Raw genomic sequence first — 14,172 nt, 5'->3', positions numbered from 1 at the left:
GTCTGCATCTTTATTCCCGTCTTACCCCTAGGTTCTTCCTGACATTTTTTTCCTTAAATTCCATATATATATGTTAGCATACGGTATTTGTCTTTCTCTTTCTGACTTACTTCACTCTGTATGACAGACTCTAGGTCCATCCACCTCATTACAAATAGCTCAATTTCGTTTCTTTTTATGGCTGAGTAATATTCCATTGTATATATGTGCCACATCTTCTTTATCCATTCATCTGATGATGGACACTTAGGTTGTTTCCATCTCCTGGCTATTGTAAATAGAGCTGCAATGAACATTTTGGTACATGACTCTTTTTGAATTATGGTTTTCTCAGGGTATATGCCCAGTAGTGAATTCTTCTCATTCAGCTGTCTATAAGCAACCATTAATTTTACGTGTCATCCTTATGTATTCTATATGGAAATTCAGAGAAGTTTAAAAGGCATCTTTAGCCAAATGACTTAAATTTAATGTAAGTAAAATACAGCCAATTAGTCCAGTATGTCTTCTACTGCTTCCCTTTCTATTTACATCTAATATTTCACTAACTTAGCTTCAAATTACATTTTATAAAAGATGACATCATCTGATTAGGGCCTTTAAAGATTGTTATAAATTTCACTTTAAACCAAGACCTGTGATATCAAAGATCCTAGACTGAAAAGTCACCACAGAATGCTAAGAGATTAGCTTTTATCATCATAGTAACCTCTTTTTTTTTTTTTTTTTTGCCACACCACGCGGCATGCGGGATCTTAGTTCCCTGACCGGGGATGGAACCTGCGCTGCCTACAGTGGAAGCACAGAGTCTGAACCGCTGGACCACCAGGGAAGTCCCTCATCATAGTAACCTTCGTGGGCAGAATGCAATAGGGTGAGACTATGTTAAGTGAGTCTACTGTACAGTAAAAACAATAGGAGGTCCCACACTTCCTAACTACAGCTGCATCTTAAACCTCCAGCAGGTGTGACAGGTGCAAGCCACTTGCCATTTTCCTGAGCGAATCGGGAGGCTTCTAGGAACGTGACTTCCCGATCGGGGTCCAGGTCCTTCTTGTTCCCACAGAGGATGATGACGATGCTCTGGCTGGCGAGCATTCGGGCATCTGTTAACCAATTAGTAAGCGCATTGTAGGTTTCTCGGCTGCGTAATATAAGATTGTGAAAACAGCACATGTATTTTATAAAGCTAGCAACTCTTTCCAGTCACTCACGCCACTCCCAGCGCTTCTACACACGCAGGGCAATGCCCACAGCCTTTCAGGTGACTCAGACGATCTGGAAGCCCCTGGCGTACACCACACCCACAGGGTGCATTTCATCTTGTTTCCATGAACATGAGGCAACAAGCCAGAAGCTTGCTGTCTGTCGTCTGCCCAAGCAGGGTCAGTATTTACTGGGCTCTCGGTTCATGCAACATGCGAGCAGGACCTAAGGCTAACTGCTGCCACTCAACGGATCCGTGTGACGCGCTGGTACTTCGCTTCACACGAATTTAACACGCTGATTCTCTGTAAGGACTCTGTGACACAGACTCTTATTATCTCCTGTTTCCACAAGAAACCTGAGGCCCAGAGAGACTAAGTTGCCCAAAGTCACACAAGCAGCCAGTGGCAGAGCCAGGACTGGATCAGGTGCATCCACCTTCAGGACTGTTTTCAGCCCTCATCTATCTAAGGATAAAACTCTCGTATATTCTAAGGACTGACCGAGGAGGAACTGAACTTTACATTTAATTGTGATAGCTACACGCAGGACAGTGCATTCAGATCCTTACGATGGGCCAAGAGCTCTATGTGAACCAAATCAACCGCCCAGCAACCTCACGAGTATTACGTGCTCATTACTCCATGGAACAGACAAGGAAACTAAAGTCCAGACAGCGGAGCACCTCGCCGGAGGACTCACACCGCTGGTGACAGCAAGTGGGCTTTGAACCCAGGCCGTCCCAGCCTAGAGCCTGTGCTTGATGGAGGTCCGTTACTTCTAATGATTTACCACACGCAAAGCTTCACTTTGCAAACCTTAAGGAAAGTATCAAAACATCATGTTAAAAGAAACATAATGACACTGGGGGTGCTTATCTATCTGAAGCTTGGGAACATGCTGCTTTACATGGTAAAGTGGTGGAAGGGGCTGCTTCGAAAACGCCCAAGACCCCCAGGAAAAGGGCTGAGGGGCTTCCCGCCCCACAGCCCTGCCACCGACGTGCCCAGCACACCCGCGGGGAGACTCGGACCTCGGGGAGCACAGGCCGGCGAGCGGTGTCATTACCTGGTGATGTCATAGACGAGCAGCGCCCCTGCCGCACCCCTGTAGTAGCTTCTCGTCACAGACCTGGAAGAGTTACAGGCTTTCACTTTCCACCACGCAGAGCCCGTACCCCTGAGCACCATCTTCCCACATGAAACACCCATTTTTGCCTTGGAAACCACAACATAGGGACGGAGGTGGCTTTAAAGAGAAATGATTCAGTTATCTGAACATGGGCATGAAGGGCTGTCCTGCCTGAAATCGTGTCACAGGAGTGACAGGGAGGTGGGGACGTGAGGCTGGGATGAGTGTCATCCTCCCTGGAGGGCGTGAGGCTGACCCGCACAACTGAGGGTGCCTTTGAGAACGTCGGAGGAGGGGCAGAAAGGGGGCATCACAGAGTCCCAGGGCACGAAGCCCTTGGCAGCCCCTCTGCTTGCCCGGGGTCCGTGCCTTCCTGCGGACGAGGGGCCGTGCATGGCTGTGCCCCTGACGCCCGGCCGCGTGGCCTCACCTGTCTTCAGCAAGCCCCCACCCGAGCGCATCTCGCCTGTTCCCACAAGCTCCAGGATTTCTCCTGCAGTAACACACCTTCTACCCTGTATCTCGACGCTCTCCCTGCGTGTGAAGACTTCCCCACTCGCAGAATACAGTGGGCTCCGGCACCTCCCATCTTGGACGAGAGCCAGGCAGGCGGCGCTGCCGTCCCATCGTGGGCCCCTCGCGCACCCACACGTCTCAGGAGCTGCTTCGCCAGCACCGCCTCCTCCTGCCCCGTGGACACAGCAGCTCCACCGACCCCGTGGCACCTGCCCTCCCCCGCTGCCTGGACCCTCCCCCCGCCCCCAGGCCGCAGCCCCACTCCCTCCCGGTCTCCTCTCACACCAGCTACTCTGGACCATTCCTCTGAATCTGCCCCGCTGGTCCTGGAGCTCCTTCCCCCAGGCTGGGTCCTGGGCTCTCCCTTTTTTTAACATCTTTATTGGAGTATAATTGCTTTACAACGGTGTGTTAGTTTCTGCTGTACAACAAAGTGAATCAGCCATATGCATACACGTATCCCCATATCCCCTCCCTCTTGAGCCTCCCTCCCACCCTCCCTATCCCACCCCTCTAGGTGGTCACAAAGCGCGGAGCTGATCTCCCTGTGCTATGAGGCTGCGTCCCACCTAGCTATCTGTTTTGCGTTTGGTAGTGGATATATGTCCATACCGCTCTCTTTTCTCCCAACGCTCTCAACTCCGGTTTAATCCTCAGCTCAGCCTACTTCCGTAAGAGCCATCCGCCAGCCCGGCAACTCTGTGACCACAATGCACGCGTCACAGTCAACATCTCAGGCAGAACTCTGGCTCCCGGCCTACAGGCCCCTCCAGGAGGCGGCCCCGCCACCCACTCTGCTTACACAGCCAGGAATCTCTCCACCCACTCTGTGCCCATCACAAAGTGATGTGTCCCACAGTGGACACATCCGTCAGGACCCGTCTCACCAACTGGTCAGCTCCTACACCGTGCACGTCTCTACACCTTCACCAGCACCGTCCTGATCCGAACCACCAGCTCTGCCTGGAGCCCTGCCACGTGCGTCCCCTCAGTCACCTGTGGCCCTCAGCCCCTCTTCCAGGTCTTCCTCGAGGCCTGCAAGGCCCTGGTGCTCAGGGACTGGGGCTCAAGTTCAACCCCCAATGGTCAGTGATCGAATCGATCGTGCCTACGGACTGGAACCTCCCTAAGGACCCCTAAGAAATGAGGCTCAGACAGCTCCCGCCACCTCCCTGTTCCCCAGGCTGGGGTCCCGGTGGCTCCATCTTCCTCTCTTGGTTCCTCCCTTGTGTTGGTGAAGCATATCCTCCCGAAGTTTCTAAGGGAGAACATATGAAAGACCACCTTTGTTTCCCTCCATTCTTGTATAACTGAAGGTATTTCTGATTTTATTCTCACACTTAATGGAGAGTTTGGCTGAGTTCAGAATTTTAGGTTGGAAAAAAAATTTTTCACGTTGAGTTTTGAAGGCAAGGCTTTAGTTATCTTCTAGCTTCCAAGCGTTGCTGCTGAAGAGTCCGGTGCAATTCTCATTTTCGATTCTTGATATGTGATTTGCTCTTCCCTCTTGGAATCTTTTGGCATCTTCACTTCATCCCTGGTGTTGTGAAATTTTACGTGGCAGACCTGGTCTGGATTTTTCCCCCCTCATCTGTGTTTCGTGTAAGGTGGAATCTTACAGAGTCTCATTCCTCTAGTGGAAAATGTTCTTCAATTGTTTCTTTTACTGTTTCTTCTGCTCTTCTGTCTTCGGGAAGGCTTAACTGGTAAGGCCTTGAGCTTCCTGGACTGACTCTGTATGATTTCTTATGTTGTCTCTTTTTTTTTTTTTTTTTTTTTTTTTTGCAGTACGTGGGCCTCTCACTGTTGTGGCCTCTCCCGTTGCGGAGCACAGGCTCCGGACGCACAGGCTCAGCAGCCATGGCTCAGGGGCCCAGCTGCTCCGCGGCATGTGGGATCTTCCCGGACCGGGGCATGAACCCGTGTCCCCTGCATCGGCAGGTGGACTCTCAACCACTGAGCCACCAGGGAAGCCCTTATGTTGTCTCTTCCCTTTCTCATCTCAAGTTTACCGTTTCACTTTCTGGAAGGGCACTACTTTATTTAATATATTATTTTAATTTTGCTCTTTTTAAATTATAAGTTTGTTCTCATTCCCTGAACACAATATCTACTCTTATTGGTGAGGATACTGTAGTTTTAGTTTCTGTCTATTCCCTGAAAGTTTCTATTTTCTTTATTTTGGGCTCTTTCTCTTATCCTAAAAACTTCCGTCAAGTGTCTGCTGATCCTTGGTTGATCATTTATATTCAAGAACAAGGATGCCAAACTCTAAAAGACGCTCTTTATGTGTGGGCTATTCACTGTGAGATGGCTGGACCGAAATTGGGCTATTTCATTGGGGAAACAAAATGTTAGTATCTTTAAGCCTTTTCTTTGGGGCTATTTTTCTGCAGATAAGAATCGTTTCTCCTGCCTGAGACATACACACTTGGCTGCCAGCAGCTAAGGAAGAGGTGGGGGAAGAAGGTGAGGGTCAGCAGACTGTCACTTAATTTCTGTCTTTCCAGTCCTTGCCTCACTCATCCCTGCCCTCGGCTGGGCCTCTACTTTTAGTTTTTAGAGGAACCTCCATGCTGTTCTCTATAGTGGCTGCATCAACTTACATTCTCACCAACAGCACAGGAGGGGTTCGCTTTTTCTCCACACCCTCTACGGCATTTATTGTTTGTAGACTTTTTGATGTTGGCCATTCTGACCAGTGTGAGGTGATACCTCACTGTAGTTCTGATTTGCATTTCTCTAATAATTAGTGACACTGAGAATCTTTTCATGTGCCTGTTGGCCATCTGTATGTCTTCTTTGGAGAAATGTCTATTTAGGTCTCCTGCCCATTATTTGATTGGGTTGTTTGGGTTTTTTTGATATTGAGCTGCATGCTGTTTGTATATTTTGGAGATTAATCCTTTGTCAGCTGGTTCGTTTGCAAATATCTTCTCCCATTCTGAGGGTGGTCTTTTTGCCTTGTTTATGGTTTCCTTTGCTGTGCAAAAGCTTTTAAGTTTAACTAGGTCCCATTTGTGTATTTTTGCTTTTATTTTCATTATTTAAGGAGACGGATCAAAATAGATACTGCTGCGATTCATGCCAATGAGCGTCCTGCCTCTGCTTTTCCTGCAGGAGTTTTACAGTACCTGGTCTTACATTTAGGTCTTCAATCCATTTTGAGTTTATTTTTGCATATGGTGTTAGGGAGTGTTCTAATTTCATTCTTTTACATGTAGGTGTCCAGTTTTCCCAGCACCACTTATCGAAGAGACTGTCTTTTCTCCATTGTATATTCTTGCCTCCTCTGTGGAAGATTAATTGATCATCGGTGTGTGGGTTTATTTCTGGGCTCTCTATTCTGTTCCACTCACCCATATGACCATTTTTCTGCCAGTACCACACTGTTTTTTTTTTTTTTTAAATAAGAAAGTCCTTCTAAGTCTGTCCAAGGTACTTTCTCTTTTTAAAAAAATAAATTTATATATTTATTTATTTATGGCTGCGTTGGGTCTTCATTGCTGAGCGTGGGCCTTCTCTAGTTGCAGCGAGCGGGGGCTACTCTTCGGTGTGGTGTGTGGGCTTCTCATTTCGGTGGTTTCTCTTGTGGCAGAACACAGGCTCTAGGTGTGCAGGCTTCAGTAGTTGTGGCACGTGGGCTCAGTAGTTGTGGCTTGCAGGCTCTAGAGCGCAGGCTCGGTAGTTGGTGGCACACGGGCTTACTGGCTCCATGGCTTGTGGGATCTTCCCAGACTAGGGCTCGAACCCATGTCCTCCGCATTGGCAGGCAGATTCTTTTTTTAAAATTTTATTTTTATTTATTTATTTGTTTATTTTTTTGGCTGTGTTGGGTCTTCGTTTCTGTGCAAGGGCTTTCTCTAGTTGTGACGAGCAGGGGGCACTCTTCATCGCGGTGCGCAGGCCTCTCACTATCGTGGCCTCTCTTGTTGCAGAGCACAGGCTCCAGATGTGCAGGCTCAGCAGTTGTGGCTCATGGGCCCAGATGCTCCGCGGCATGTGGGACCTTCCCAGACCAGGGCTCGAACCCATAGTCCTCTGCATTGGCAGGCAGATTCTTAACCACTGCGCCACCAGGGAAGTCCTACCACGCTGTTCTGATTACAATAGCTTTATAGTAATACTGTCTGAAGTCTAGTTATGATACTTTTTTTTTTTTTTTTTTGCGGTACGCGGGCCTCTCACTGTTGTGGCCTCTCCCGTTGCGGAGCACAGGCTCCGGACGCGCAGGCTCAGCGGCCACGGCTCACGGGCCCAGCTGCTCCACGGCATGTGAGACCTCCCGGACCGGGGCACGAACCCAGGTCTCCTGCATCGGCAGGCGGCCCTCTCAACCACTGCGCCACCAGGGAAGCTCTAGTTACGATACTTTTGAAGCAAATAATTATTGAGCATTTAAAATATTATACCTGACTTTAAGTGAAATGCTTGCACTGGGATTGAGTTTTATTTAACTGCATTTTGTAACTGTGAATATCTGTTCTGTTTGACTTTCTGTATCTATTCAAAAAAACACAACTAAAATATTAATCTACTTTCCTGCTTTAGTAGTTACAGAATATCAAACATGGAACCTATCTGCTGTGGACTGTGGTCATCATTCCAAACGTCAATCATGACTTCAGCATAATACAAGTGCTGAGGAGAGAATATTCTGTGGAATGTTTTAATGTAAAGCAAAACCAACCCCCAAAGAGGTTTTAAAAAATTCTCCTTTTAAAGTGAAATACAGAGAAAAATTGTTTGTGCTATTACTTTGCCTTGATTTTAATCCAAAAGTAATGTGTGGAATATGCAATGCCACGACCTCCTAATGTACCACTAGGTCCCAAAGAATAAATTCGCCTCCAAATTAGGACGCATGCACTCGGAAGAGATTCTAACGTATTCTTTCGTAAATCAATGCTGTGTGGAGAAAAACTGACTTTTAGCTTGTCTTAAAGCTTCCAGAGGTGAACTTTCTAAAATCTGTGAGGGTGCGGGGAGGGAGGAGGGGACCACATACATTATGAGAATATAATTGATTATTTCAAACCCACTTTTCAACTATTTTTATTAAGTTAGAGAAAAAGCTACCTGAATCGCTCTTGGCCTGCTGTGTCCCATATCTGTAACTTTACATATTTACCACCAACATTTATTATCTTTGAGCCAAATTCCACTCCTATTGTGTGATTTGAGTCATCTTTGACTGAAAAAGAAAAAGAAATTTTATTTTAGGACATTAGGGAAACAGGCTTATAGATTTACACAAGTAACAGTGAAATCAAGAGTGCTGTCAATGGAAAATGTAATTTACTGTCGCCATTCATTTCTCCAACAGTCAGATGCTAATAAGCACTCACTGTTTTAAACAGAATACACACAGTTCCTGTTCTCAGAGAGACAATAAAGCTTCTTCTCAAAACACCTAAACAAGCCATGTAGCTGAGGCTTGGTGGCCACGCCATGTAAGACCACATCTACCTGACCGCCGCTGAGGTTCTCGTGAATGGCAACTGCACAAAATACTGGGTACCATCTTGGAGGGCTTACTGCCCGGTGACAGACTGCACCTTGGCCAATGATCGTTTCAACTATTCGGACGAACATTCTAAAGAAATAGAAGTAAAGGGAAGGAAAGGCACCGTGGCCCAAGAAAGAAACTTGATGCTCACCCAAGATTAAGGGAAAAAGAAGAAAAGATAGAGCAAAAAACTCAGAACAAACACACCCCAAACCAAGACCTCTATGCACGTTACAGCTGCTGAGTTTCATGGACTCGAGTATTGTGTGTGGCAATCATTTGGAATGAATTTGCTGGAGAAATCAATACTGTCTGAATGGGCAGGGAGGTTGGCAAAATAAGTAGTTTGCTAAACCCAACTGGAATAAGCTGTCTTATAAAAGAAAATTTCTGTGATGTGAAAGGAAAAGAAAAAACAAATATCCTGGCTACACAGTCCATGGACTGGTTTATATTTTATAACTATAGGATAAAATTTAATTGTACCAGAAACCAGGGCGCCATCTGACAGCTGTGTTTGTTCATTGCTCCCTGGGGGCCTGGGGGGGGAAAGGGTCTGATTCCAGCAGCTTGTCTCAGGCCCAGACAGTGCAGACCGGCGTGGACATCCGCTGGTGTCCAGCTACTGGGCCAGCCTGGCGGGAGAAGCCTTCGAAGGCAGTAACGAAAGGCCAAGGGCATCCTGATTAAGACACAGCTACGAGAGCAATACGGTGAAGCCTCCTTATGTCATTACTGTGGGCGTGAGGGGTGAGGGGAGGATGTGAAGGGAGAGTGTCCGCCGAGGCCGGGCACCTGGCCCAGCGTCCCCTCTTCTGGGATGGAGCAATGCAAAGTCTGGGTAACTCGTACAGAACCCCAGGCCGCCCAGCGGGTGAACGCCCGTCAAATTCAAGAGGGGCTGAGCCACGCTGGGTCCGTGCCACTACATGAAGGTTCCAACAAGCTCCTGGTCGATGGAAATGGAAGCAGCAGAAAACACTTCTAGAATCTTATTCTTCAGAGCTCTTTCCCAGGACACCCTTTGCTGCCTCTGTCTCCACCGCCCGCCACCTAATGCATCTCACACATTCTTACTTAAGAGGTGCTTCATTAAGTGAGATTAATTTTCTGTGCTCGGGCCTTCACCTGACTGCCTCTAGACAGACAGGTCATTCTCCACAATTCTTTCCATTACTATATAAGCACGGCTTATTTTAAGGGCCTTTTAAACCTACCGTCTTTTACAGTAGCTTAGAATACAAAATTCAACCTCTCTCACCAACACAGGGCAAGTCAACGGTACAAGATATTTTCTGTGGTCGAAAGGCCTGGGTTTGAGTCTAACATGCACCGTTCCTAGGTGACCATCCCAAGTGCACACACCAAGTCCTGTAAACCTCTGTTTATTTACCTGTAAAACAGGACTGATGACGATAGCTGCCTTAAGGACAATACAAGGCCGCTGGGGAGCAAATGCTATCTTATCCAAAATGTACAACTAGGGTTCTCAGGCCACTCCTGCCACGAAACAGAATTCCACAGCATCATACTGTATTTTAGTGTCTGGAAAATGTACAGGACAATGCACTACATAACGAACAATGACCCACTACGCAACTGAAATGCTAAATGAAAAATCAGATTACTAAACGTTTAATAACATAAACTTTTTATGTCATTTAAAAATACTTTTAAACTATGACATTTTCCCTGGAAACGTATTCGGAAGTTCTGTCCTAAACAAATCTGCACAAGAGTGCGCTCTCGGGAGAAGACACGCAAGAAACGCTGACCATGTGACGTCACTTACATTTGTTTTCAATAAACTGATGAAGCAAGCAAGACTTGCCGGTCCCCGCGTTCCCAATAACCAAGAATTTAAACAAAAAATCTGAAAAACAGAAAGAGACCGTGAAACAGAACTTTAGAGCAGGTGCCGCGAACTTAGACTACAATCATAAAATTTAATGAAATCTCAGTTAATATAAAAGAGAGGTAACTGAATATTTTGTGAAAATGGCAATAAACACACTGACTTACCTTTCCAACTTTTCGATACATGGCTTATGTGCTAACCGAGTGCCTTTTCAAACCGCTCTGGGGACAATTTCTTTTGATACTGGAAGTTTGAAAACTCCTCTTGTAATGACTGAAATCTCTTTGCTATTCAAATAAATACACACACAGTGACAAGCAAAAATCGCCTAGAAATTGCAATTCTTCTGTACAAAAGAAAAAACCTGGTAGACTTATAGGCTTCGAGAAGTCCACTCCTTTCTTCTTTCACAAACAGGTATAAGTTCTCCCTGCACTTGCAGACTTCTGTGGCCTTGCCTTCATTCCTGTGTCTGTGACCTTTGGGAAGGCCGGCCTAAGCCCAGGGGTTTGGGTCAGCACTCCGCGTGTGATATTCGTCCCATGCAATATAGAGAGAGCTCTTCACTTCTTCTTTACACAGGGGAATAGATTTAATTTGGGATCCTACTTTCCATAAACTGGAAATAGAGGCTTCTAGAATGGAATCTGTGAATCGGAATGATGGGGCATCGGTAGCCTGACCCTGGCTTGGTGATTCCTTTTGCTTTTTCTGTTGGCGAAGAGCTCTAGTTCTGTTCAGCCTAGCGCTGCAGGCACCAAGCCCCTCTCCACCCTCACACTTAGACCCCGACCCACATCTGCTGAGCCCCGGCTGCCAGGCTCAGCCCGTGGCCCTGAAGGGCCTGCTCCACATTCCTGGTTCTGTCGGGGGCACCTCTGAAGGTGTCACCTCCACACTCCTGTTTCAGACCCGACCACGCGCTCCCAGCCCTGGTTCCTTCCCCCCCACCACCCACCCAGCGGAGCACAAACGGTCAATTTGTTTGCTGGTGCTTGGTCCAGCCCTGTTCCTAAGAACTACAGTACTTATCACCCAAAGGTCAAGCCTACTCAACCTCTCGTGCTTTTCAAATAGTTACAGGCAATTAAACTTGCAGGACAGTGCTATTCACAATTGTTAGCATTTAAAAATACCTACAGTTTTATGCATCTCACTGCCTGTTTTGAAAGCATGCCACACCAGTGTTCATAACAGCACTAGTCACAGTCGCCAGAAGATGGAAGCCACCCAACGATAAACAAAATGTGGTACATACATGCATTGGAATATTATTCAGCCTTAAAAAGGAAGGAAATTCTGATACAGGCTACAACATGGATGACCTTTGATTGTGCTAAGTGAACTAAGCCAGTCACTAAAGGAGAAATACCAGAAGAGTCCATTTATATGAGGTACCCAGGGTGGTTGAACTCACAGAGACAGAACGTAGAAGGCTGGCTGCGAGGAGGCTGGGAGAGGGGAAATGGGGAGTCAGGGTTCAATGGATATGCGTATCGGTTTGAGAAGATGAAAAAGTTCTGGAGATGGATGGCGGCGATAGTTGTACAACAATGTGAAGGTACTTAAAGCCACTGAACTGTTCATTTTAAAATGACAAATCTCATGCTATGTATATTTTACCACACATACAAAATAAAATACACAAGTCTCATCATTGTCACTGAACAGCTTTTACAGCCCAAGAAATTAAGATTGCCAGGTTAAAATGAAAATACTGAAATTTCTCAATCTTGTTCAATATCCTCTTCTATTTAAGAAATAAAGCCTAATACATTACATAGGTTGTAAACACTGGAAGATGAGAACCAGGTAAAGATGCTGCCAATAATATAGGCAAAAGTAAGTCTTGAGAGCAAAAATAATTTATATATACAAATGCGAATGTTTCTCATGTTTTATATGCACGTAGTAAAAGGAGTTTCACAAATCCATCTAATCCTGAAACAAAAACTCATAGATCTAAGCACAGTCTTTGGCTTAATGCTTGTTCCATTATTATTTTCTGCTTTGGAAGTTTTGCTTAAATGGACTCTATTATGGTAATCGCTTTCCAGATTATACCACAACCTCAACAGGTAAAAGGGTAACATATCAACTGACTTGCACCTTGCTGGACAAAAGACAAGTAAGATGTGTAATTTCCATATGTAAAAATATTTAATTCCTCCAAAAAACTCTTCACACTCTGAATCTTGTAGCTCCAAGAGGTAAGTTTTCATACTTAAATAGAAAACCCTATTTTTGAAAACCCTCTTGGGTTAAACAACTAGAAATGCTGGAAAAAATATATCATATTTAAAAAAGACACACAGCTGACCTTTTAGGAAAGAAAAGGAAATCTCTAGATGCTTGGAACTGGAAAAAGCAGTAGGGGCCCCAGATGGAGGGTTGTCAGTATTGAGTTTTAACATCTGTGGGACAGGATTCAAGTGCTTGTGCCCATGTGAAGGAAGGAGTAGAGAGCTGAATCTGAACAAGTGAAGGACAGGCTGGAAAAATCCTCTCACCAGCTCAGGAGGACAAGGAACCTTCTCTGACTCTGCCCGACCTCTCAGCAGGATCAGCAGAAAAACATTACGTTCTGAAGATTTATCATGGGCTGGCTCCACAGGTGAGTGTGAAATTCAAACTTAAAAAACATGTCGACAAGGAACCTCCGAGTCAAGAAAGTTAAAACAATAAAAATGGCCTTAGAAAGTGGTATCAACAGGATGCCTGGAAGATGCAAATGCAGGTCACTCTGGAAGGACACATCCTCAAACGGGATACATAGGAGACCCATGCTTACAGCTCCTCTGAAGACGAGCAATCCTCACGATCTAAAATTACAAAACATTCAAACAATCCATCATGAGTGAGTCAGCAACCCAAAGACATTACAATTTCAAGAATCTGATAAAAAAAAGAACCTGACAAAGTATACTCAGGATGACTAATACCATAAAAAAGGAACTGAATCCATACGAAAAGATGAATCCATAAAAAATGGTATAAAAGAAAAGGTAGATTTCTAGAATGTGTCTGTCTAGAAATAAAAACTGCAGTCATTAAAAATAAATAGTCAGTGGGTGAGTTAAAGAGTAGGATCAACAAAACTAAGGAGAAAATTAGTGAACTGCAATCCAGACTGGAGAAAATTACTAGGAGGCAGAACAAAGAAATGAAGAGAGAGAAAATATGAGAGTTTAAGAAAAATGCAGAATTGAAGGGAAAGGTCCAACATATAGGTCTAGTACATATTCTGGAATGGAAAAAAAAAACAAAAACCAGAGAATGAGGTAGAGTCAATATTAAACTGTAAAAGCAATCAGCAAGAAAGGAAAAACTCCCTATTAAGAAACGAGGTTCCTTAACCCCAAAGGTCACCATCTTCACAGTGTTGGGGCAGGAGCACAAAAACAAGGAACTGTCTAATGTAGAATTCGATGTGCAAAAAATGATGCTTAACACCAAGGTGGACCTCTGCTTCCAAGAAGATGGAGTAGAAGTGCTTTTCCCCATTCCGCCTGCTCAGGACAACTTAGAACCCTAGACACCACATAGAAAAGAAACATAAGAAGACTTGGAAAAGTGTAGAGAAGGTGGCAAACTGCCCAGGGATCTTGGGGCCTGAGGAATGACACAGTGATGAGTCCCTTGGGTTTTTCCTTTTCCCTCGTATTTCCCAGACTTGGAGCTGAACAAGCTGGCAGCCTGGAAATGCCAATGGAGGCAGATTTTAAGAAGCCCCAACAAGAGCCTGCTCTCTCAAGTCATCGAACCAGGAAAGGGCAACCCAGCAAGAGAGAAACGTTTTACACAAAACTGCTCTACTCCAGACAAACGCTACAGGAAAAACTGTGGCCTCACGCCACCAATGCCAGCAAAGGCTGAGTGGGGAGCCGGACCACCACCCTTCCGAGGCTGCAGTGAGGTTCCCTGACGCCCCCAGCAGGGTGGTGTCCCAAGG

At 45.7% G+C, this 14,172-nt stretch overlaps 1 protein-coding gene across 1 annotated transcript in view; it reads right to left on the bottom strand.

Annotated features, from left to right (window-relative positions):
- The window catches only part of RAB4A (RAB4A, member RAS oncogene family), a 29,059-nt gene extending 16,030 nt beyond the window's left edge, over positions 1-13,029 (bottom strand). The window contains exons 1-5 of the mRNA XM_024765605.1: positions 12,731-13,029; positions 10,155-10,235; positions 7,933-8,047; positions 2,275-2,337; positions 990-1,106 (exon numbers count right to left, since the gene is read on the bottom strand). Coding sequence (XP_024621373.1) covers positions 990-1,106; positions 2,275-2,287 — 130 coding nt within the window. The 5' untranslated portion in view covers positions 2,288-2,337; positions 7,933-8,047; positions 10,155-10,235; positions 12,731-13,029. The remainder of the gene's footprint in view (positions 1-989; positions 1,107-2,274; positions 2,338-7,932; positions 8,048-10,154; positions 10,236-12,730) is intronic.
- Positions 13,030-14,172: the final 1,143 nt, after the last annotated feature.

The sequence above is a fragment of the Neophocaena asiaeorientalis genome, unplaced genomic scaffold (assembly GCF_003031525.2).
Source record: "Neophocaena asiaeorientalis asiaeorientalis breed wild unplaced genomic scaffold, Neophocaena_asiaeorientalis_V1.1 scaffold369, whole genome shotgun sequence".
Taxonomy (NCBI): Eukaryota; Metazoa; Chordata; class Mammalia; order Artiodactyla; family Phocoenidae; genus Neophocaena; species Neophocaena asiaeorientalis.
Note: the sequence above shows the minus strand (reverse complement) of the source record. Positions and strands in the feature narration are given on the sequence as shown.